Raw genomic sequence first — 22,793 nt, 5'->3', positions numbered from 1 at the left:
ATCTTAAGAATATACCACTTATCTTTATAATATTTTCCACTAAAATAAGCGCCAAGAGGATCCTCTTAGTTTAAGAGAGAAATCCTCTAAAGATATTCTTAAGTATCAGATATTCTTAAAATGTAAGAATATATACTAAATGGAATGTTTTCTTATTAGTCACTGAGAGAAACGTTTTATTACTATGTGAACCAACATTTTTTGCTGCAAAAGCTAATTAATTTTGCAATAATAGCAAAACCGTTTGTTGCAATAGCAAAGTTCAGTAAAACTTTGCTATTATTGCAAAATTAATTAGCTCTTGCAGCAAAAATGTTGGTTGTTCACATAGTAAGAAAACCTTTCTCTCAGTGTTATATTATTATATTATTTATTATTTGGGATTATTGACCATGATAACATAAAACAGTTCTACAAATAAATATTCGCTATTTATTAAATGAACGCATACATATTGCAACTGTCGTTTAGTCTTTCGTATATTGTATGCTACGCACCTTCCTTGCATCCTGACGAGGACTTTAGACGCGGCATTTATGCCTTATATTTCTTACAAATATACATTTTATTAAAATAAGAAAAGTTCTGCAACGTAAAACGAAATCGTGGAATAGCCTTAAGCACTAGATTTTCTTTGAAACTAATTCAATTAAGGAACTAAGTATACTTGTTACTCGAGGAATATTATCATCCTCTTTAAGATACAAATCGTAAAAATACTTCTGAATAAAAAGCCAGACTGCTCGGCACTCCTCTTGATATGCAGCGTCCAGCGCATGAAACGCCTTGAAACACGTGTCCAGAGCTTTTAATGGAGTACGAAGCTCATACCGCACAGTATCTATTTGAACGTAACTGGCAGTAATGTTCGATAAAGTAGGTCCAACAAATACTAACGTCGGCTGCAAGTTGAGGCCGTGATTTGCCAGCCACTCGCTATGAATCTTGATTTGACGATTCAAGTCCCCCGGAATCTGCAAAATATTTTTGAAAACAGTCAGTTTATGTACTTAATTATTATCATAAAATAGAAATATTTTCTATAAATGATAATTCCAAGGACACGGAGGATAAAGGCCTTTCTGGCTTCTGCGACAGATGGTATATTTACGTTCGCACCTCTTGTCCTTTTACAGCAAAGTGATGGCAGTAAATGAAATAGAATTACGTCATTTTTGCCTGAAAAACATAAATAATGTAGTTAAAATAAATTAATAACAGTTATATAAATTAATATATAATTACAAATAAGTAACAAAAGAAATTGAGCCACAAAATACAGTCTTTTTATAAATACCTGTATCTGTAACAGTCAAATCTTTAAGTAATTTCCTGCCATACTCATCTGATTTAGCAATTTCAGCATTAAGAAGATTAATTAAGACTTCTTTGGTTGAATCCCACTTTGATATCAAACCATCTTCTCTTCCAGGATATAATTCTTTAAAATCTTGCTGAATCTACAACCATATACAAATCAATTCATTTAGCATGTTTGAAAGGGAATAAATTCGAAAGGAGAAAAAAAGAGCATCACACACACACACACACACACACACACATTCAAAACATGTATAAATTCAATTTTCTCACCAGTAGATATCCATTAAGTAGTGCGAGCACGCCCCAATTTTTGAAATAATTACTCACTAAAGCATCAGACTCTTGCGATTGTTGGACAGAAGACGTTGCCTTATTCAGCTGCGATATCGGTCTGGTTTCTCTCAGATACTGAAAGCGCAAAGGATGTGTCACTGACCAACTGCGCAAAAGTTCAGGCCAAGACTCAATACTGTCATATTTTAAGCGAGCGATTGCAGTTTTAACTGTAGAGTCGTTTGGATCACAACTTCCTGAAAAATACTAAAAATATTAAAATTAAACAAGTTTTGAATCTATCTCTTAATTATTTCCTACAATTTGCATACTTAAATTAGCTATAAAATTGTATTCTCCTTCTGTATTGAATATTTAACTAATAAATCTGATTTCTTTATTACTAAACATATCTGATATTTTTATTAGTATCAAAAACTTGCTAGAAATTTTGACAAACTATAAATAAAGAGTAAAAGAGCAATTACAATTATTACCTGCAAATTTTGCAGGATGAGTGATTCGATTTTCACTCGAGACAAAAGAAGATTCAGAGTGAGAATGTTCTGTTTCCCAAGAATCAGCAGCTTTTTTTTTACCTGATATTTTATATTTTTTACTTTATCGGGAAGTTTTCCAGATGCATTTCTATGTTTTTCTACTGGCGGACAATAATACGACTCCTGCACAAAAGACATTCATTAACAATAAATAAATTGAATAAATAAATTGAATAAATTTAATTATATTAATAATTTCTCGCTTGTAAACTTTACCTTAGTTTCACACGAAAACAATTCACATAGCTTAGTTGCTGCAATGTTGTATTCGGAAGCTGTCGGCCTATATAAAGTCAGAGAAAATAAAATTTAACAGATTTTTATTTCGTCAAAGAACTAAGAAAACTGTAATACTTACAAGTGATTCAGCTGGAGAATGGCATTAGCCACAGCTTCAGTTATAGCAGATCTATCTGCATCAGTGAGCATACCCTTTTTTTCAAAATTCTGAAGAGCAGCATTACTTTTTAAAGAGTGATCTGTCAGAAGTTTCTCAAAGTCCTAAAAGCGTATGTAATACAAGAAATAAAAAGTTATTATCACTGAATATGGATAGCAAATCCATCTAATGGATATCACAGAGAATAGTAAACCAAAATTACAAACCAAAGCAGTTAATTCTTCAGACGATTTGAAAGAGAGGATGTGTCGGCTCTGTTTGTGCTTAGGGTTTTTTTCAATAGATGCGCTTTCTTCTGTCTCTTTAAATAGCTTTTTTTTATTCTCTTGAGTCAAATCAAGATTTAAAACAGATGGTAAGGAAAACGTTTGTTCTAAATCTAAATCTGTGTCCTTAATCGAATGGCTCTGCAAAAAGTGAAAATAAGTTTCTATTACATGGAAGAATTTTCCACTTGAGTTGAAAGATTTTCATTTTGATGTCAGAGAATTTTAAATAAAAAATTTTAAACAGAAAAATATTTTCTCTGAAGCGATTGCTTCACACAGTTAAAACTATACATATATAGAGTTAATCTACAATTAGTTAATTTTCTTAAAAAAAAATAATAGCTATTGGAACACTACTATTCAGCTATGCTCTTTTGAGGCTGTTGGAGTAATTATAAAAAACATTTTGAAAACCGAGAATTCAAAGATTTTTATTTATATGTGCATTGTAAATTATTGCCAATGTGTGTACGTTACACACTACAATATTTAATACTGACAACTAATACCGCAATAACGCAGAGTTTAATGCTTATGTTACTTCGAGTGTCATACGTGATAGAGAGAATTGCTATAGAATAATAGATTACTGCCTGTTTTATGTCACATACAATTTCCTTATAGAATATTACAGTGCAGTTCTCGAACTTTAAATCACATAGTGATTTGAGTACATATGAAGTACATATTTAAAACTAGCGAAAATAATCGTTTTTTAAAAAAGGATTGCACATAAGTAAACAAAAAAGAAATAGGAAAGTATGCATTTTTTACATGTCGTGTATCTAATGACGCTTATTTAAAACAAAAGGATAGGAAAATGTATTATAGTCACACGACTTGTTAGAAAGATTTAAAAATCTGAGTCCTCACTCGTAAGTTATCGTTTGCACAGAAAAATGTACTTTAAAATTAAGCGTGATTTAAAATTCGAGAACACTGCAATCGTTCAAATATCTCGTGAATACATTTTCAATTGAATAATACATTAAGACAAACAATTTTTACAGTGCGAACATGCAATTATCTTGTAAGTTATGTCAGACAGTAATCTTGATATTTCGGATAGAAGATAACTTTATAAATTTTGTAACGTAATTGCAGCGCATTTACAGCTGTAAGCGGCAAGTTATAATTATACGAATGATACATATATGGCAAGAGAAGGCATCATATGTTCGTGGATGTTTCAATACGTGTTGTATTATATATGTTACAAAATTATATAGTTGTCTTTCCATATACGGACCATCCTTCAGTATACATAGATGTACACACACACACACACACACACACACACACACACACACACACACACACACACACACACACACACACACACACACACACACACACACACACACACACATATATATATATACATAAGTATACATATATCATGTTACATACGTATGTGCACATGTCGCTGTACATAATATATATTTTTCAAGGAAAAAAAATACATATATTAACTATATGTCATCCTCTCGACGAAACATACCCATTACAAAATGAGAAGACGAAGCAAAATTCGTTGAGCTGTTGGTACATATTGCACAAATACACGATTGGTATCACAAATTGACTACAACGTACGCGAGCCAAACACTTCGTCGTCGCACGCAATCTGTTTTACGGGAACGAGAACCAGCACGTGAAATAGGAGCGATAAAATCTCGCGTTTAGAAAAGTAAACAAATAAGCTGCTCCTCCAGACACAACGTTTTAAATGTTCCGATAATCTAAATGTGAATAATTCTAAATGTAAGTATATCAGCTCGTTGTGCATTAGCTGAAAAACGTAAGACGTAAGAAAAATAGGCGTTTAACGGTCAGTGTAAAATTGATTGCGTGTGACATACGCTTAACTAAAGGTTCTTATTTCCTAATATGAAACTTTCCTTATGAGAATAATACCTCTCCGAAATAATACTTAATATTTTGCTAACGCGATTATCTACATATAACACTAAAATTAAAGATTTTTGGTTTTTTTGCATTACGCTAAACCATATTAAATAAGTTCTCTATGCAAAACTGGACCAACGCGGACAGTGTGTCACTACGGCAGAATTGCATTGATAATACTGGCACAGTGAGGCAATGACCTTAGGATTCTCTCTAAATAACTAAGAGTAGTTATTAACATATTTATCTGGAAAACTATATAATCATTTACGTCGCGTAAGTAATTATTATTTTGTTTATCCTATACTAGAGATGGGTGATACAGTCTGAAAGTATCGATACGCATCATGAATGAAAATATCGTCCATCTTTATCCTATACCATCAATCACTTCCACTTAATTCCTATACACGGAAAACTAATATTGCAGACCAACATTTAAAAAATAAAACTTTTAAGAAAGGAAACATGTTGCTACAGCATCTCGACAATATTACAAAGAAGACCAACATTTAAAAAATAAAACTTTTAAGAAAGAAAACATGTTGCTACTAAACTGATCTGACTCTTACGCAAAAAGATAAATATTCATATTAATTACTGCATCGTTTACAATCTAACGTACGTTTTCCAAAGGCACGTTTTCTTTTTCTTGTTCTTTGTTTCTCGTCATACGTTATTCCTTGGCATGGGCTAACCATATTTTAATCGGAGCTGAAATTTGGTCCTCTGTCACATCAACAAATGATTTTCGTATCACACCTGAAAAAATAACATTTTTATTGTTTATTATTTCTAAATAGTAGAACAAATATGTCTATGCTAATTTAATTTTTGTATAATATTATTAGATTTTTAATAATTTAAATTCAGTTACAAATAATTATATGCTCTATCTCTAATATACACAAAAGATACTTTAATATATCAATATTGATAAATGTTTTTATTAATTAATAAATTAATAAATTATTAGAAAATATTTAGGAACATATCTTTCAACTTTTACAGGAATTATAGCATTCATTAATAAAAAAAATACAAATTGTTTTTAAATATTTTACTTACTTATAATTATTTTGCAAATTTCTAATTTGGAAAATATTTGTTTCTTTTTTGCACCATACCAACTGTACTTCATCGCCAGGTCATTAGAAATCATTAGTTTCATCAGTCGCAAACATGATGTTTTCATGTTTTCACATAATACAAATGCCAGTTGTGTCGTCTGAAATATTTGTAAATATTTGAAACAATAAAAAAAACGTACAAAGTATAGAATGTATGGAAATTTTATAATATTAAAAATTAGACATTTGATTTACTTACCATTTCACTTCGATAAGATGCATTATTTTTTAATTTTGTTTCCATCGCTTCAAGATCGTTTTTATCCTTCAATGGCAGATCTTGAAAAATATCAATTTTTTGTCTTTCTTCCGTTTCGAAAGTACCAGTTGAAAGTTTGTCAACGCGCTGTTCAATATTTTTTATGGCCGTGAGCATGGTATTTATTTTCACGTTCATATCCGTTACTTTTCGAATTAAATATTATGTAGGACTGTTTGATTCTAAAAAACATTCAAAACAGATTCCATTTATGTATGAAAAGAAAAGATAACATTTTCAGAAATTCTACAAATTAAAAATATGAAAAAATGTAATCTGAACTACAAATAAAAAATATGACGCAAAATTTTTTTAGAATAAATAACATTACAACTCAAATATAGATAATAATCGTAAGTAAAATAGGAACTATTCGCATACTTACTTCGTTTACAATTGTCATTTGGTCCTAGTATTTTAGTCTTCTTTGCTGCTAACGACATTACTGAAGCATTAACCTTATCATTATCGCCATCATCACATGATTCTTCATCTTCAGAAATATTTTTATTTTGTGGACCTAAATGTAATAAAATAATATTACCATTACTATTTCAATATAATTTTAACATACTGATCTCACATTTACCTACATATAAAACTACAATTACTAGATTAACAATTTGAAAAATTCATGAATAATTGTAAAATATAAAGTAAAATAAAAATTACTTGTATACTAACCTTTATTAGAGGTCAAGCTCGGACTTAATACAACATCATTATCTTCATAATCTCGCTCATTACTTTCAATATAAACTAGGTCGTCTTCTTTTTCTTCTTCTATTTGATAATTCCTAGACCCACCGGGTCTAATGTAGCCAGAACCAACAACTGGTGGTGGATCTAAAAGTATTGAAACAATGTAACCATTGTATATATTATTTATACAGTTTTCAGATAGATAGGTTGTGTTCAGCGAAAAAAGCAGCTCACTGAGTGCTCACTGAGCTGCTTTTCCGCTGAACGTAGCCATAGATATCTAAAATATAGATATACTCAGTTATAAACCCAAGATAGCCACTTATAAATTTTTTGTGTAAATCTCATTTCAACAAAAATTATACTTACGAAAATCTTTCTTTCCTACATTGTAGTGATTGTTTGATGCAGTATTTTCCATTGTCTTTGTACTCTGTCTCTTATCATATGATCTGTCATCAAAACCTGAAAATCATACAACAATACGTTACTGAAACATTATTCTATTATTTTTTAGTGTATTAATATATATATATATATATATATATATATATATATATAAGCAAATGTCCCGACTGACTCATCTTTTTATATCCTACTTTAACTATCTTCCCATCTTCTTTCTCTATTCTTGCACGCTCCTTTATTTTTCTCTGTACCTCTCTCTCCGTCTTCGTCAGATCATGGTCAATATAGATTCTGCCTACCGCTTTGTCCTTTAGTTTTTTCTTCTCTTTCATTAGCTTCTCTTTGATTTCCCAGTCTTCCAATTCTATTATTACCACTTCTCTTCCTTCCATTCCCACGGTTTGAACACTTCTTACCTCATTTTTTACCTTAAATTCTTGCTCTAGCAATTCCCTAGCTACGTCTTTTATGCTTCTCGACTTTGTGTTTGTATTCAACCCTCTTATTACTATCTTGTTCCTTCTCTCTCTTTTCTCTTTTTCTTCTATTATTCTTTTCGATCTTCTGACTTCTTGTCCTATTTCGTCCCTTGCCTCCCCCTTCCCTTCTCGCGACTCTTCTTTTCCTTTATTTTGTTTTACTAATTCCGCTACTTTCTCCACTATTTTTTCTATATTTTCTCCTTTAGCAACTCCGGTGTCTCCTCTCCATCTCTCCATCACTTTCATTCTCTTTTCCATCTCTACCAGCTTCTTCTCCATTCTATCCACTCTCAGCTCCCAGTTTTCTTTTATTTCCTTTATCTCGTTCCTCAGTCCTACCATTTCTATTTTAAGTTCCCTCAGCAACCCCATCAGTGTTCCTTCTTCCTTCTTTATCTCCCTCTCCTCTCCTGTCTGCTTCAAACCTGGTGGTGTTCTATCCATCATATTACTTTTCTTAAATGTTTCATCCGCCATTCTCTCCCTCTCTTCTCGTTTCCTCTTGATATGTTCCTTCTCTTTCTCTTTATCTCCACCCCGTACGTAATCCAGTATGCTCAACGAATCTGCTCTTTCCCTTCCTTTCAGATCCCTCGCGGTCTTCTTTTTGCCTGTGCCTTGCACTTCATTCGGCATGTAGACGGAGCTTAAGCACGCCTGCCCAGTACCGCCTACCCTCTCCGCCGCGAGTCGCCTCCCGTCCCACCGATTCGCCTGCCTATCTACCTCTGTAAATTAACCGTGCCTACCGCGTGTTGCTACCTTATCTTAACTTAACCTATTCTGACTCCCTTTTTTAATTCTTGCTTATACTCCTCTTTGTCACTTTTCGCGTCTTCCCCTCAATTACGTCGCTTCCACCCCTCTCAACTCACCCTCTCCTGCCCCCGGCACCTTAACAAACTATCGCCTACTCTAAATATTCGCTAGAATTATCGCACTCATACACTCTCTGACACTCATTCGTCCACATCCGCTAACCAAGTCCATATATGTCCTTATATATAATCTTATATAATCATATATGACCATATAAACTCTTATCAGGCCAAAATTCATATATGATAAGATGGCTTCTTATATGAGCATATAAGACATTATAAGAGATATTTTTTATATGCCCTTATATAATCTTATATAATCATATATGACCATATAAATTCTTATCAGGCCAAAATTCATATATGAGCATATAAGATCGCTTCTTATATAATCATATAAGACATTAGTTGCTTTCCATTTACATCAAAACTCAGATAATTCTCACTTGTGATGTCATTCTGTCTTTATTATTCATTAATTCCCAAAAAGGATAGAACGACGTCACAAGTGAGAATTATCTGAGTTTTGATGTAAATGGAAAGCACCTATTATAAGAGATTTTTTTTCCCGGGCTCATTTCAAGATTTCCACGTTGTTGGAACTTGAAACTAAAGATATTTTCAAATCAAGAATATTATTTTTTTCTATGTACCTTAAAAAACAATATAATAATCAAACTTACAAGTTTACAATAAATTTATGTTTTGTACTTGTGTTACAGTTGCGTTATCCATAAAATATGATGAATACCAATATTCAGTACGATATAAAATCTAGCTCGAAAAACTTGGACGAATATGGACTTGTAATGATATTTAAAGACATATTCGGAGTAAATTCTCAAAATAAATTGCCAAATCATTTCGATGCCTGGACCGTAAAAAAACAATGCGACTGGATAAAAAAGAACATAGCAGAATTATTTCCAAATATGCCGCAGTCTTTACACAGCGTCGTACCAGCGTTCTTTTGCCAATTAAATGATGACCGAACCTTGGAAAAGTTACCTGAATGGATGGATATGGATAAATATCGCAGGGGACAAAAATTTGTCCAAAAAAATTACACTGCGATAATCTTATCCAAAATAATGGGCTTGATGTATATTTATACATTTCAAGGAGAACTAGGGCCAATTATTTTGGGAGAACATAGCCATACGCCGTATTTAGGATTCCAAAAGTAAGTATCCTTCTAAAATATTGTATTTATATATAAACATCCCTGGTGGAAAATTATCTCAGAATTTTTCATGTTATTAATTAATTAGAATTTCTATAAAAATTTTCAAATTTTCTCAGAATACTCTAAATTTTCCAGATTTTTTTATACGAATTGGAACGTTTTCATAAAAACTCACAATCAGATAAAATAAAAATAATCGAATAAGATACAAGCCATTTTCGGTCTAAGCATAGATCTTAGGCAGCTCAATATTAATTTTTTCCATATATATGTATTATTAATAATACATCTATATTCTAACTTTTTACTGCGCGCCGATCATAGCCGGACTTGAAACGCAGCTATCGTTGGAACATTAAACACCCTTCCCTCCCCACAATTAAATCGATGCGATTTAATTATTTAAAATCTGTAAAGAATTTATTGCGAAAAATGTTACCTCAGCCAGGATTCGAATCTGGAATCTCCCTCAAAATAAAAATAATATATTTTTCGCTAATATATTTTTGTAGAAATCTGAATAAATATGAGAAAATCTGTAAAATTTATTATAAATTTTCATACATACGGGTACTGAAATATTCCGAAAATCTTTATCCAATTATTTCTGAAAGTATTTCAAAAATTTCATATATAATTAGTCAAAAAGTTCGTCGATTAACAATGATTCGATGTCGAATACGTCGATCAATTCAACTTAACCAGCTGTCAACCTCTTCAACGTCAAATTAACGTCAAATCGACGTCACCTTTCTAACTGGGATTAGGTATTTTTTCAGAATTTTTCATAAGTTCGAATTCTTGCAAAATTTCTGAGAAAATATGAGAAATATGTGAAAATATGAGAAAAATATGAGAAATTTTTCACCAGGAATATAAGTAATAAGTACTTTATACATTTTCATAAATATATTTTATACATTTCAAAGGTACATAGCGTCTGTAAAACGGATGTTCAGCTGGTATGATGGAGAGCCTTGGATTAAGGGAACAGAAGCTCACACAAATATGCAAGTAGTACGTAGTAAGCATGTGGCGATAAGGAGAAAGGTGTGTCAGATGGATAATGAGCAAATTGCTGCTGCGTGCACATTCGCAAATCCATGGTGTGTAGATCGTGAATTGCTTCTGAAGGATTTCGCTGCGATTTCGTCACCTGAGAAATTTGGACAGCGTCATACAATCATCAACAAATCACCATACAAACCGAAAGGTATAAACAACGCCGACTTTTCATTTGCTCAGTGTTGTTTCATAGTTGCACCTTTGCTCTATCCACAAAATATTGGAATACACGACCATACCGACGAAGACTTGGAGGCTTTCTGCTATATGTGGAAATGTTATGGATATTTTCTTGGAATGGAAGATGAGTATGTATAGTGCAATTATAATATATACTGTGTACTGTGTTATAATCACATGTATATTAGGTTGGGGAGAAAGTAATCTGGATTTTTTATATATCCAGGTACAACTTTTGCCGTGGCAGCCTCGAAAACATAAAACAACGCGTGAATGACCTTTTTCAATATTGGGTAATACCAAATTTTAAGGAATTGACACCAGAATGGGAGCACATAATCAGATGTCTTGTTGAACATATAAATTATTGGCCTGTAATATTTTATATGCCTTTTAAAGTGATGATATTAATCGCCACAGACACGCTAAATCTAAAGATGCCTAATTTATACGCGTCACTTAATTACACAGAGTGGATCCTTTATAAGATCTACAAGTAAGTAATATATTTATCAAATTAATTAACAGAAAGATATAGAGAAAATTCATAAAAAATATTAGCTTTAATTCTATGTATTATAAAATTCGAATATTTTCAGGGATAAGAAAGTTATTTTTTAAAAGTAACTAGTTACCGTTACTCGTTACCGAGTCAATAAAGTAACTAGTTACCTAACGGATAGTATTGTATTAGTAACTGATATAGGCTGCGGTCCATTTGATGTTACAAGTGCTTCGAAGCGTTCTTTTTCTTCTTCTTTCTCCATTGAATGAAAGGAGAAGAAGAATGCTTCGAAGCATTTGTAGCATCAAATGGACCCCAGCCATAGTTACTGATTCTCAAAAATAACTCGTTATCGTTACCATTACTTAAAAAGTAACGATTCGTTACTTTTTTCGTTACTTTTTTAATACTACAATGAGGTCACAGACTAAAAAATTTACTTTTGTAATATTTTTTGTTAAAATATTAATAAAAGTAATAAAATTTTATATTTTAAATCGCAAGACCACAAAAAATTTAAAGAGAAATGTTTTAATGCTTAAAATGCAAATAAAAAATTTTAGTTTTCATTAAATTTATATAAATACAGCCAAATTTATACTTTCTTTGTACTCTTAATTTTATGTTTAAAAATTTTAACACGAAAAAGTTTGTTCTTATACTAATACGGCTTTGTGATTGGTAACAACACGAATATACGAAAATTGTGTCATAAATATAGAATCAAAATTAAAAAGTAACGTTAAAAGTATGAACTGTTAAATTCGTTACCATTACTGAAAAAATGTAACTACGTTACCGTTACAGTTACAAAAAGGAAAAAATAACGCCGTTACGAGTCCGTTACGAAAAAGAAGAAACTGTAACAGTAACGGCGTTACAAGTAACGCGTTACTTCCCAATCCTGAATATTTTATACATTCTACATTTATGTAATTTTGATAATTTCAGATTTCTGTTCTACGCAACTAAATTTTCACCTATAAGAGTCACTCTTAATAGTATGATACGGAAGGGCATGTATAAGGCAGCGAACTACAGTACAGACGAACTACAAAAAATTTATGAAAAATCGACGAAAATTGTACCCGATTTTTCTATTACGTAATACAGACGTATAAGAGAGCACGGAATGGTAATTTTATGATTTGCTTCTCACGGAAAACTATTATAACCTTATATATAGACATTTTCGTATTATAAACTATTTATAATATGTTAATATTAATTACTAACATATGTGACTATGAATATTATTATTAATATTTGATGTAGTTTTTTACGCGTGTTTGTTTTTGTCGATAAAGTAGTATGCAAGTATGCCGACGTCTCTCAAGCGTCGAACGAGGCTGATCGAGCGACGATCTACGCGAGCGGTTCAGGGTTCAGTAGCTCTAACGCAGCCATTGAAAGCGGCTAGTCACGTATATTCTTAAATATATATCAAGAGTGTTAATTTGCAATCAACATTTCGGTTTTGAGCACTTTATACCAACTCATTATTCCTGAGTCCCCCTCCTCTCCTTACACTCGTCTGCGTCAACAAATATTTTTATTATAACCATCAAGATGTTTCTCTCGATTGATATAGCAGCACCAAGCGTCTTTTATGTCACATTTCTTTATTATATATTATCTTTGTCTTCTTCTTTGATATAATACATACTATGGTCTTCAAAAATTTTTTGTTTTATTTTAATATCAAATTATTTTATAGATAGAATAGTTCAAGTTTCATAAAATTGTGAATCTATTATGAAATATTTCAATATGAAATATACACACTCGAGTGTATATACATACGCTCACGTACAGATTTGATGTCCGTGGTATCGGGCTAAATTTTTTTTTAATCGATAATGTATCATTAAAGGAAGGTTGTATCATTAAAGGGAGGATATATCATTAAAGGAAGGTATTGAATTTGGCTTGATCGGTAAAGGGGTTCTTTCTTTATAAAATTTTAAATTTTTAAAGAAATGTCCATGGTAGCTCTAACTTCCACAAATTTTGAGATATCGGCCTGTTTCTAATTCTATTATATTCTTCAGTCTTTTCTACCTTTCTACCTTTAAGATTTGATTGATTAGACCTAGCTTTATATGTAGTCTATATATATGTAGTATATATATATATATATATATATAATCTTAGAATTTATTAAGTAATTATGTTTAACTGTTGATTAATTATGCAAAGTCAGTATATAGTACTAGATATTAGATACTTATTAATTTAAATTACAAAAACATTTATCCAGAAGAACATATCTCATTATAAAGAATTATACCACTTCTGATAACAATCGCGTAGATATTAATACTCAAAGTTACGCAATAATAATTCTCATAAAACAATATTAATATTAATTACTTTCTAAGGAAATAAATTAAGCCAAAAATAAGGCTGTGATAGATTAGGTTTAAGAAGTTAGGTTAGCGTAAGAGAGTAGCTAGTGTACGCATGGTATGGATGGATGAGTGTGTGGATAAGATGTTTTAAATTGTAAACCAAGTCCCTTCCTGGCTAATTTTGTAAAGCTGAAGTAAATAAATTCTATCTATTAATTACTTTCTAATTGTCATTGTAGGAGTTAATTACCGAGTTATCTTACATTTTGAATTCACCTACGCTAATTTAGTACAATTCATCAATTAGTTAAAGAAATTAGAAATACTGAGCGTCTCAGAAGTCAAACTGACCAATTCCATTTTTGTAATTTTCTTCATTTTACCAGGACACCATAGATTCTCCCCTCGGTCCGCCGGGGGATCCGGTCTCGGGGCTTGAGTCCCGAACCCGGGTCCCCTGAGCCGCGGCCCGGGGGAGGGGTGGGCTGGTTCCTCTCACCACGGGGGCGCCAGTCCGTATCCCCCTCCTCCCGGGTCGTGTGGAGGTCGAGGCTCAGGCGGAGATTCCTGAGCCTCGATTCCGCCCCCGCACAATACCCTAGGGGGCGCAGCGATGGGGTGGTGGTCCCCCGTCGCTGCAACTAGGACTGGTTACCCTCGCCCCGTGCGCCATCATTGACGCACGCGGCGGGGGCTCTAGGGTTCCATTAGGGGGTCGGGGTATTTGCCCGCCCCTATGGGCCCTCGAGGAGTAGGGGACTCCTGGTCGGAGTCCGGTGGAGGGGCGTTCCGGATGCAATGATAACCAGTTCCCGGGCGCCCCCCGAGACACCAGTGAAGGCCACACGTAGGGTTTTTAGCCGGTATGAGTCCGGCATAACCGTCCGCCCTTCTCCGGGGGCGGCGGTACTCATGATGAGTTTTCCCTACGTTAAAATTAAAAAAAACAAGGACACCATAGATTTTATAATTTCATCAATACTTTCTAGTTTTTATTTCATAGAATTGTGATCATTTAGCTTCTAAGAAATTTATCCAATTTACATAGCAAATTTAAAAAGCATAATTAATAATTTGATAATATTTAACTATCACTTATAGTATAATGTACTAGCTGGTTACCCGGGCTTCGCCCCGGAGGACATATGTAATAAGGCACGCAAATAGTCTCTCTCTCTCTCTCTCTCTCTCTCTCTCTCTCTCTCTCTCTCTCTCTCTCTCTCTCTCTCTCTCTCTCTCTCTCTCTCTCTCTCTCTCTCTCTCTCTCTCTCTCTCTCTCTCTCTCTCTCTCTCTCTCTCTCTCTCTCTCTCTCTCTCTCTCTCTCTCTCTCTCTCTCTCTCTCTCTCTCTCTCTCTCTCTCTCTCTCTCTCTCTCTCTCTCTCTCTCTCTCTCTCTCTCTCTCTCTCTCTCTCTCCCCCTCTCTCTCTTCTCTCTCTCCCTCTCTCTCTCTCTCTCTCTCTCTCTCCTCTCTCTCTCTAAAATGTTATAAATTGAAAAATATTACTTTTTTATCAATTGAAGTTCAATTCCGTCAAAATTATACACTTTATAGCATTCCCCGGAAAATTCTACCCCTGTTTGATCTATAATTCTTTGAGATTCGGTCAATTATTTCCCGAAAAATTAGAAAAATTAGATAAATTAAAAAAACCGGTTTCCAGAAAATCGGTAACAAAAAACCATACACATAGTGGCACTCCCCGGAAAATTCTACCCCTATTTCATATACTTTTGGTAAAAATTCGGTTCAGGGGTTTGGGCTGGGCGTTGATGAGTCAGTCAGTGAGTCAGTCAGGACATCTTCCTTTATATATATAGATATGTATAATAATTAATAAATTTTTATAGTACACAATCACCGTACAAAATAAGTTTTAGTATATACTTTTAAATGTCAGTAATGCATAAATTTAACATACTTTCAAATTGCATATCGAGAATTGACTTCGGTAACAGGTAGATGCGATTAAAAGTTCCTTGCACCCGGTAACACTCTTCATACGCGATGTTGGCGAATTTATAATCAGTCCCAGCTTACACGCACCAGATAACTTTGCAGGTTTCGCACGATATCTTCGTGGATGCGACACCCCATGAAAGAGGCGACCAAAGAAGACAAAGATCGCAAAGCGCACTCCTTCAATAACAAAAATATCAATAATTACCAATAATAATAATAATTTATTAATAAGAAATATCTGAAAGACTTTTGGTTGCTATTGAAAGAAAAAACAAAAAAAGCTCTCACTTGCTTGTTTTTTTCTTTTCATCAAAATAAATCATCAAAATATTTTTTTTTCTTTTCTCGAAGATGACACAGAGTTGCTAAAATAAAATGTCCAAAAATAATAAGAGAGAAAAAGAGATGTAAAAAATTTATTTTAAGAGCTGAGACAACAGTGTCTCCCTCGTGAATACGTTAAGATAGAGACGTGGATATGTTGTTCAACATACTTGTTAAGCAATTTTGGCCTGTTTATCAGTGAGATCGAAATGCTTTTGTAGACCCTGCCAGCATTTGTAGTAGTCGTCGTCCAGCTTATTGCAAAGCTTACTGGCCCATTCTGTCACGGCCATGCTATACGAGGTCTCGAACATAAAGGCCTGTGTATCGTCAGCGATCCGTTCTGGCACCAGCTCGCTGTTGGACGCAGCCTCGAAGCATTGTTTATCGGGACCGTGCGGAGTCATAATGGAATGTAGCGATGCACCACCGGCAGAAAAACCATCCTCCTTTGCCTCGTAGCGGCCCTTTATTAATCCCATAAATTCGCTCATGCAGTTTCCTGAGAATCCGATAGCAGAATGCCAGGCTTATTGAATATACGTTATATGTTACGAATATAAGTTATTGTAAAAGAAATTAGATAAAGAAAAAGATAGACAAACATATAGTAAATACCTAATAATATTATTAATTATTAGGAAAAAGTTACTTTTTAGTATTTTATTTCCAATTTTATTAGATGAGAAACTAATGTATACCGTAATTTCCTAAAATTTATTTTTTTATAAAGTGTGTAAGGATTAAATTTAATAATTTTTAATATAATTTTAACAATTTCAAAAAGATTTCGTTACGCGTAGGAAAAGATACCACAGCGAATAATTCTGCTCGAATAGTAATGACATTTAAATAACATATTTATAGATAACGTGGACGTTCGATAATATACCTATAAGCCACAAGTATAACATAAATTACGTTTTAAAAAAAGATAAAAAAAGATAAAAATAGCTCATTGTCTCTTTCAAATTATCTAAACTAGTTAAATTTCAAAATAAACAGCTGAATCGTTAACTGCGTCAATAGTGCAAATTAATTCTGCGAAATATTCGCGTCTTGTTAAAAAAAATACAAGAAAAAATTATTGGAATGTATCAATACTCGCTCATACAAGTTCCAACATTCGTCGATAAAACTCTTTGTAAATAACAGCTACGCTTTGACTTTATAAATGTCAAATATCATTATATCGACAAAACTTCTCGCGAAACGCATAACTCGGTGTTGGCAGATGCTGAATGATTCGTTTAGTATCAACAATGGACCGACTTAATCCGTCAACGTTAATCCTCATCGTCGATGGATACCATCGACAAGTCGACATGCGGGCGCGTATACGTCACGAGCGATTCGCGATCGCGCAACAAGACGCAGCGGCCGGATCTGCAATGGAAATTACGTGTATTTTGCATATTATCGCTCTCCACGCGCCGCCGATTTATTCATTAACGTGGAGAATGGCCCGCATTGAATACGCCGCTATACTGGCCACTTATCAAATCTCGGAGAAAGCAGCGAACGGCTACTCTTACTGGTGCTCAAACATATTTCGAGATACATATTGCTTGTATAGCCTCGTACGTTGTTGTTGCGCGGTTTCACATTAGCAAAATTGTATAAATATCAATGCAATGTATATAAAGAAGATTTAATTAAGGGGCCACATCTACCTAGAAAATTTTTTTTTTTGCATTTTTTTATTGCATTTTCTAAAAGTTTCAAGTGTTGAAAATATATCCTGAAAATTTTACATCGATATCTGTAAAATTGACGAAGTTATAGAATTCCGAAGAAAACAAGTTCGAGCGTTCGAGCGTTCGAGCTCCGCTACCTGACGTCCCTGGCGAAAATAATATGTTTATTGAAAGTTTATAAGAAGTTTGCTTAAGTGTTGAGTAGATGTTTTATTTGTGCTTTAAAACATTTATTAAATTGTTTATGAGATGTAAATTTGAACATGGAATTGTTTATGAGATGTTCACGGCTATGTTTAATACGCGTTCGGAAAGTGTTGTGTGGTGTTTTTCGAGTGTTACAAATGTTCACGAGGTGTTTTAAGCAGCGCTGTGAACTGCTGCTTAAAACACCTTCAAACTTCTTATAAACTCTCAATAAACATATCTATTATTTTCGCTAGAGATACATTTTATGTTTATTTAATTATTATCAGTCTTCAAAAATAAAGATACAATAAGGTTATATGAACGTTATATCAATCCAAAAGTGTGCCACACTTTACTATGAAAGTGGACTCCACGATACAACTAATACACGTTGTGCAGTTCCGTGATTTATCTATCGTTCTTATAACATCGTTCGTCGTATTTTAAATAAGAGAAACTGATCCCATTGAATGCCATCTATGATTTAGAAACGTAAATGGTTTCAAAGCGTTTCTTATAAAGTGTTTAAGTGGCATTTAATAACATAGTCTCAAACGTTTCCATTATAGTTTTCTAAATATTTATAAAATGTTTGTTAGCAGACGGTTTGCAACGTGCTTCGAAACAGTGTAAACATCAATAAAACTCTTCATAAATAGTGTGTAACCATTGATAAAACTCTTCATAAACAAATATAAACACAATCTCTCACTAATAATTTTTGCCAGGGATAAAATGTTTAAGTGGTGTTTAATAACATAGTGTCAAACGTTTCCATTATAGTTTCTAAGTATTTATAAAATGTTTTGTCAGCAGAGAGTTAACCAAGTGTTTGCAACTTGCTTCCAAACAGTGTAAACATCAATAAAACTCTTCATAAATAGTGTAACCATTGATAAAACTCTTTATAAACAAATATAAACACATTCTCTCACTAAAAATTTTCGCCAGGGGTGGCGCGCATGGAAAATATCGCTCTAGCGGTATTTTGGGTTCAGTTGTCTTCTCGATCTTGTGTATTGTTGCTCATGACAAAAGAGTCCCTTTTAGGGGCCTAGGGAAGCGACCCCACCTGTGTCCTTCAGCTGAGGACCGTTAGAATTCAGTACGAAAGCCATTGAGCTAGCGAGTAGACGTACTAGTAGACTTTACGCACTTGCTCTTCTGTTCTGTATTCGAGTTTCAAAGCGTACGTAAAGTGATAATAATGGCATCGAAAATGAAAATTTCTCGAGAAACAAGAGCTTCTACTTCGTTTAGACGAGACAGATCGAAGAAAATAATTGCCCTCAAGGACCGGAATCGTGGTGCTCGTGGCAGCAAACGAAAGCCGCAGGAACTCTTCAGCATTATGAGCATAAAACGCCACTTCACGACGATGTTATCAAAGCAATTCGTCCGATATATGAAATCTTTCGGATGACAATTTATTGGAGAGATGCGTCGGTGGATTCACTCAAAATGTAAACGAAAGTTTGAACAACATTATTTGGCGAATGGCTCCGAAAATTCAGAACAGCAGTGCATCGATCGTTCAAATTGCTGCAAATATTGCCGCATGCACTTTCAACGAAAGTGCTAGTATATATTTACTGATAATGCAGGTATTGAATATCGATGTTGGCCGAAATTGCGCTACACACTGCGAGAACCAAGACCGAGAGCGCATCAATTCAGCTGAAATTCGAGTGCAGGAGGCGACGCGCGAAGGGAGAATTGCTCGCAGACAAAAACAATCCTCTTCGCATGAAGCTGCAATTGCTGCTGAGGGTACTTTATATGGTCCTGGAATTGACGACTAGAGGTAAAGTTAAAAATTCTTCACTTAACAATAGTAGAACCATACTTGAAACTTTAAACGCGTTTTTCTCAAAACTCTGTTTTCGAAGCCGGTGGACATCATATCTGGAAAACCGCTCGATGGATCGTTTTAAAATTTACACAAAATACGCTGAGAAACATTTAAAGGTCGTTGACGATCTTACTTTTTTTAAATTGATCTTTATTTTTTAATAATTACGTAAGAATGACGACATTTTTTCATAGATTTTCCATACCTGAGTTTCAATTTGTTGCCATTTTGTTTAAAAAATCGATTTTAAAAATCGGCGATCGTCAACGACTCGTCTTTATTGTTAACTTGAATAACCTTTTTGGTTTTTTTATTTCAGATCAACCGTTTTAACTGGACAGTGTCCACCGCCCGAACGTGTCCGAAAAAAAACTTATCATCTGCCGGCGGCCATAACTTTTTTGTTTTTGGACATTTTTTAATAAAAATTTTTTTTAAAGCTCTCAAAACATGTATCTTTAAGTACAAAAAAATTCGTTTTATTCCCACTATCGTTTCTGAAAAAAAAATTTCTGAATTTCGACCTATTTTCGGGCCTCTAGGTAGATGTAGCCCCTTAATTGAACTATTATATTAATTAAATTCCAGTGTTCTAGAAATATTGAAAATAAGAAAAATGAAATAGAACTAAATACGAAGTGAATTAACTGGATTAAAGAATTAAGTAAGAAGTATGAAATTAATAGAAGTATAAATAATAGAAAATCTATATTAGAAATCTTTACTCATAAAATTACTCATATAAAATTAAGATTAAAGAGAAGTTATCTTTAACCAATTATCATTGAATTTTATTTCATGAAATACTTTTATAGAAAGTAATAAAAGTGTCTCACAAGAATACAATTTTTAGTCACGTTTTCGTAGCCGTTTTCCATCGATTTCAGAATAATTACGGAATAAATATATATATTTCCTTCATAATAAACGCATATATATGTATATGTACACACTTTCGATATTCGCCGATAACAAAATGCCAATTATTCTCTCCGCTTATTTATCACAGCTATTAAGCGAGCCTTCGTCAATTTTAATAAGATTCCCGATAATCGGCATTAATTTTACAATGGGAAACTGCTTATTCGTTTTACTTTGCAAGCAGTAAGTTTAATCGTTCGTTTTACGAACGACACGTGACTAGTGCATGATAGACTGTCGCAAGATTGATCTCGAAGAAAGAGAGATACTTGGATAATTGTCAAGGGAGCGAAAAAAGCCACACACGTCGCGAACAACACGCGCGCTCTGCGAAACCGGGTTAAAGACTCGCGCGCGATTTACCGCGGATACCGTTAAGCCGTTACTGTGCACTGGCTCTTAATAAGCAAGAGCAATAAAAACAGCGATCGATGGATCGAGCGAGTTCCAGCGAAACGCGTAAAAGTCGCCGACACAGCGCGAGAATCGAAATAAAAAAGAAATTTAAATTTTATAAAACGTCGAACTCCGATCTCTCTCTCGCGCGCGGCGCTATAGAAATTATAAATTTCTACAAAGCTGTCGGCAACTTTTACTAGTCGCAAGTTTGCGAATCGTTTAGTTTGAGTTTAGCTCAAGATGTTTTCTGGAAAACTTCTCGAGCGTGATGTTTTCTTGTGGAAGGCAGTTTTCTCGTGTGCGATACGTAATATTCCGAGCGGGGCTTTGGCTTTCAGTGAAAGTGGACGTGCACATCAACACCGGCGGCGGATTCGTCGGCCGGCCGCATACCGGCAACGGACATGCGGCGCGCTCCGAGATCGCGAGGGAGTCCTCGGATCATGCTTATGAGCAGATCTGCGTGAGATAGGAGGAAACGAGCAGCGTGCGTTCGTCGTCGCGCAAGAAGCCGGCGGACAATGCCTCCGACAGCAGGTAACGCGATTCGAGCAATTTCGCGAGCGAGATCAAAAGGGTTTAGTCCAAAACATCTGACCTAATCTCCTAAAATTGGAAGAATTAATTTAATTAATTCTCTCAATTATAAAATAATCAATTTTCTCAAGTTTTTAAAAAAGAAATTCATTGTAAAGCTTTTAACTGAATCAATCGTTCCAAAACGGATACGCGTCCCTAAAACGTAAAATAATATTAAAATAATATATAAAATTGTAGAATAAAAGAAACTTTTCAGAAAAGATACGGATCATATGTGTTTATTAGACATCTGTTTTATAAAAGTTAGTCAACGTGTAAAAATTTGTCATGGCAAAATGAATTTGTTAACTCAAGTAGACATTAAAGCGTTCTCGCGATACCACGAATTACACGTCAAGCTTCTAAAAAGAGATTCTGATGAGCGCAGCACAACAAAATATCAGGCACTATAAAAGCGACCACGAAGGTAAGCAATATCAAGCGACGTATCAACAAGTGGAACAGTGTGTAATCCTGTTACGATCGAAATTGTCTTTATAATCGTTAAGAGATGACTGTTCGTGGGCGCGTTCGGGGAAACAACATCGTATCGCTATTTTTCTCGCCCGTCATTTATCTCGCAGATAAGCGATCGCGCGCCAGGTACTTAATCGCGCGTAGATTAAACTTAACTCGATTCGTGGATTCGCGAAACACATCGATAGAACCGTCTCTGACCGTTTCAGTCGTTCAGTCGTTCTCGCAAAAACCGACAGGCGATACAGTCGATCCAGCAGCGCCAGCGAATCGTCGAACCATGAGCAGCGAGGTCCACGGTCTCTCCTCGACGACGTCCACTCCGTCCTTATCGCGGCACAGTAGCAGCGAACGGATCGGCAAGCCGGGAATCAAGACAAATGCGGAAGCACCACACGGTACGTCGAAAGTAGCCGGAAATTTCTGCAGGATGGCCACAGTGTCTATGATCAAAGAGTCGTACGCGCAAAGTATCGCGTATGCACAAATTATGTACCGTAACGAGTCATTATTAATGACTTTAAATAACCGAAGTGAATATCTTTTCAACTTTTATTATGTGTGATCTATTG

General features: G+C 34.2%; 2 protein-coding genes and 2 long non-coding RNA genes across 6 annotated transcripts; 2 read left to right on the top strand and 2 right to left on the bottom strand.

Annotated features, from left to right (window-relative positions):
• Positions 1 to 262: 262 nt before the first annotated feature.
• Positions 263 to 9,088, bottom strand: LOC139781813 (uncharacterized). The gene is made up of 14 exons (XM_071720707.1): positions 8,590 to 9,088; positions 7,194 to 7,289; positions 6,807 to 6,968; positions 6,508 to 6,642; positions 6,063 to 6,304; positions 5,802 to 5,961; positions 5,359 to 5,495; positions 2,763 to 2,963; positions 2,515 to 2,657; positions 2,094 to 2,439; positions 1,594 to 1,863; positions 1,298 to 1,460; positions 1,120 to 1,179; positions 263 to 974 (listed from the first exon to the last, which is right to left on the bottom strand). The coding sequence occupies exons 10-14, from the start codon at positions 2,292 to 2,294 to the stop codon at positions 937 to 939; spliced, it is 732 nt and encodes a 243-aa protein (XP_071576808.1). The 5' UTR covers positions 2,295 to 2,439; positions 2,515 to 2,657; positions 2,763 to 2,963; positions 5,359 to 5,495; positions 5,802 to 5,961; positions 6,063 to 6,304; positions 6,508 to 6,642; positions 6,807 to 6,968; positions 7,194 to 7,289; positions 8,590 to 9,088; the 3' UTR covers positions 263 to 936.
• A 169-nt stretch (positions 9,089 to 9,257) lies between these two features.
• On the top strand, positions 9,258 to 14,049 carry LOC139781812 (uncharacterized). Of its 3 annotated transcripts, none has more exons than XM_071720706.1 (5): positions 9,258 to 9,718; positions 10,651 to 11,094; positions 11,193 to 11,462; positions 12,423 to 12,606; positions 12,782 to 14,049. In XM_071720706.1, the coding sequence occupies exons 1-4, from the start codon at positions 9,276 to 9,278 to the stop codon at positions 12,577 to 12,579; spliced, it is 1,314 nt and encodes a 437-aa protein (XP_071576807.1). In that variant the 5' UTR covers positions 9,258 to 9,275; the 3' UTR covers positions 12,580 to 12,606; positions 12,782 to 14,049. The 3 variants fall into 3 exon arrangements, with proteins under 3 accessions (XP_071576807.1, XP_071576806.1, XP_071576805.1); XM_071720705.1 differs by having other exon boundaries at positions 12,779 to 14,049; XM_071720704.1 differs by having other exon boundaries at positions 12,423 to 14,049.
• A 1,561-nt stretch (positions 14,050 to 15,610) lies between these two features.
• Positions 15,611 to 18,771, bottom strand: LOC139781815 (uncharacterized). Its single transcript, XR_011720687.1, has 2 exons — positions 16,278 to 18,771; positions 15,611 to 15,960 (listed from the first exon to the last, which is right to left on the bottom strand). It is a non-coding gene; the product is annotated as an uncharacterized lncRNA (long non-coding RNA).
• A 673-nt stretch (positions 18,772 to 19,444) lies between these two features.
• Positions 19,445 to 20,300, top strand: LOC139781816 (uncharacterized). Its single transcript, XR_011720688.1, has 2 exons — positions 19,445 to 19,797; positions 20,165 to 20,300. It is a non-coding gene; the product is annotated as an uncharacterized lncRNA (long non-coding RNA).
• The last annotated feature ends 2,493 nt before the right edge of the window (positions 20,301 to 22,793 follow it).

This window comes from Temnothorax nylanderi, unplaced genomic scaffold (assembly GCF_030848795.1).
Source record: "Temnothorax nylanderi isolate EJ_2023f unplaced genomic scaffold, tnyl_v1.0 TNYL_tig0365_pilon, whole genome shotgun sequence".
In the NCBI taxonomy this organism is placed as follows: Eukaryota; Metazoa; Arthropoda; class Insecta; order Hymenoptera; family Formicidae; genus Temnothorax; species Temnothorax nylanderi.
The sequence above is the reverse complement of the archived record's forward strand: the minus strand, read 5'-3'. Positions and strand labels throughout refer to the sequence as shown.

What these genes read in the sequence shown, in the direction of transcription:
- LOC139781813 (XM_071720707.1), bottom strand. Translation starts at nt 2,294, where the DNA reads ATGTCTTTTGTGCAGGAGTCGTATTATTGTCCGCCAGTAGAAAAACAT. An exon ending in TCATCCTGCAAAATTTGCAG is followed by an intron (nt 1,864 to 2,093) that starts GTAATAATTGTA and finishes TAATATTTTTAG; the next exon opens with TATTTTTCAGGAAGTTGTGA. An exon ending in TACTTAATGGATATCTACTG is followed by an intron (nt 1,461 to 1,593) that starts GTGAGAAAATTG and finishes ATATGGTTGTAG; the next exon opens with ATTCAGCAAGATTTTAAAGA.
- LOC139781812 (XM_071720706.1), top strand. Translation starts at nt 9,276, where the DNA reads ATGATGAATACCAATATTCAGTACGATATAAAATCTAGCTCGAAAAAC. An exon ending in CCGTATTTAGGATTCCAAAA is followed by an intron (nt 9,719 to 10,650) that starts GTAAGTATCCTT and finishes TACATTTCAAAG; the next exon opens with GTACATAGCGTCTGTAAAAC. An exon ending in ATCCTTTATAAGATCTACAA is followed by an intron (nt 11,463 to 12,422) that starts GTAAGTAATATA and finishes TGATAATTTCAG; the next exon opens with ATTTCTGTTCTACGCAACTA.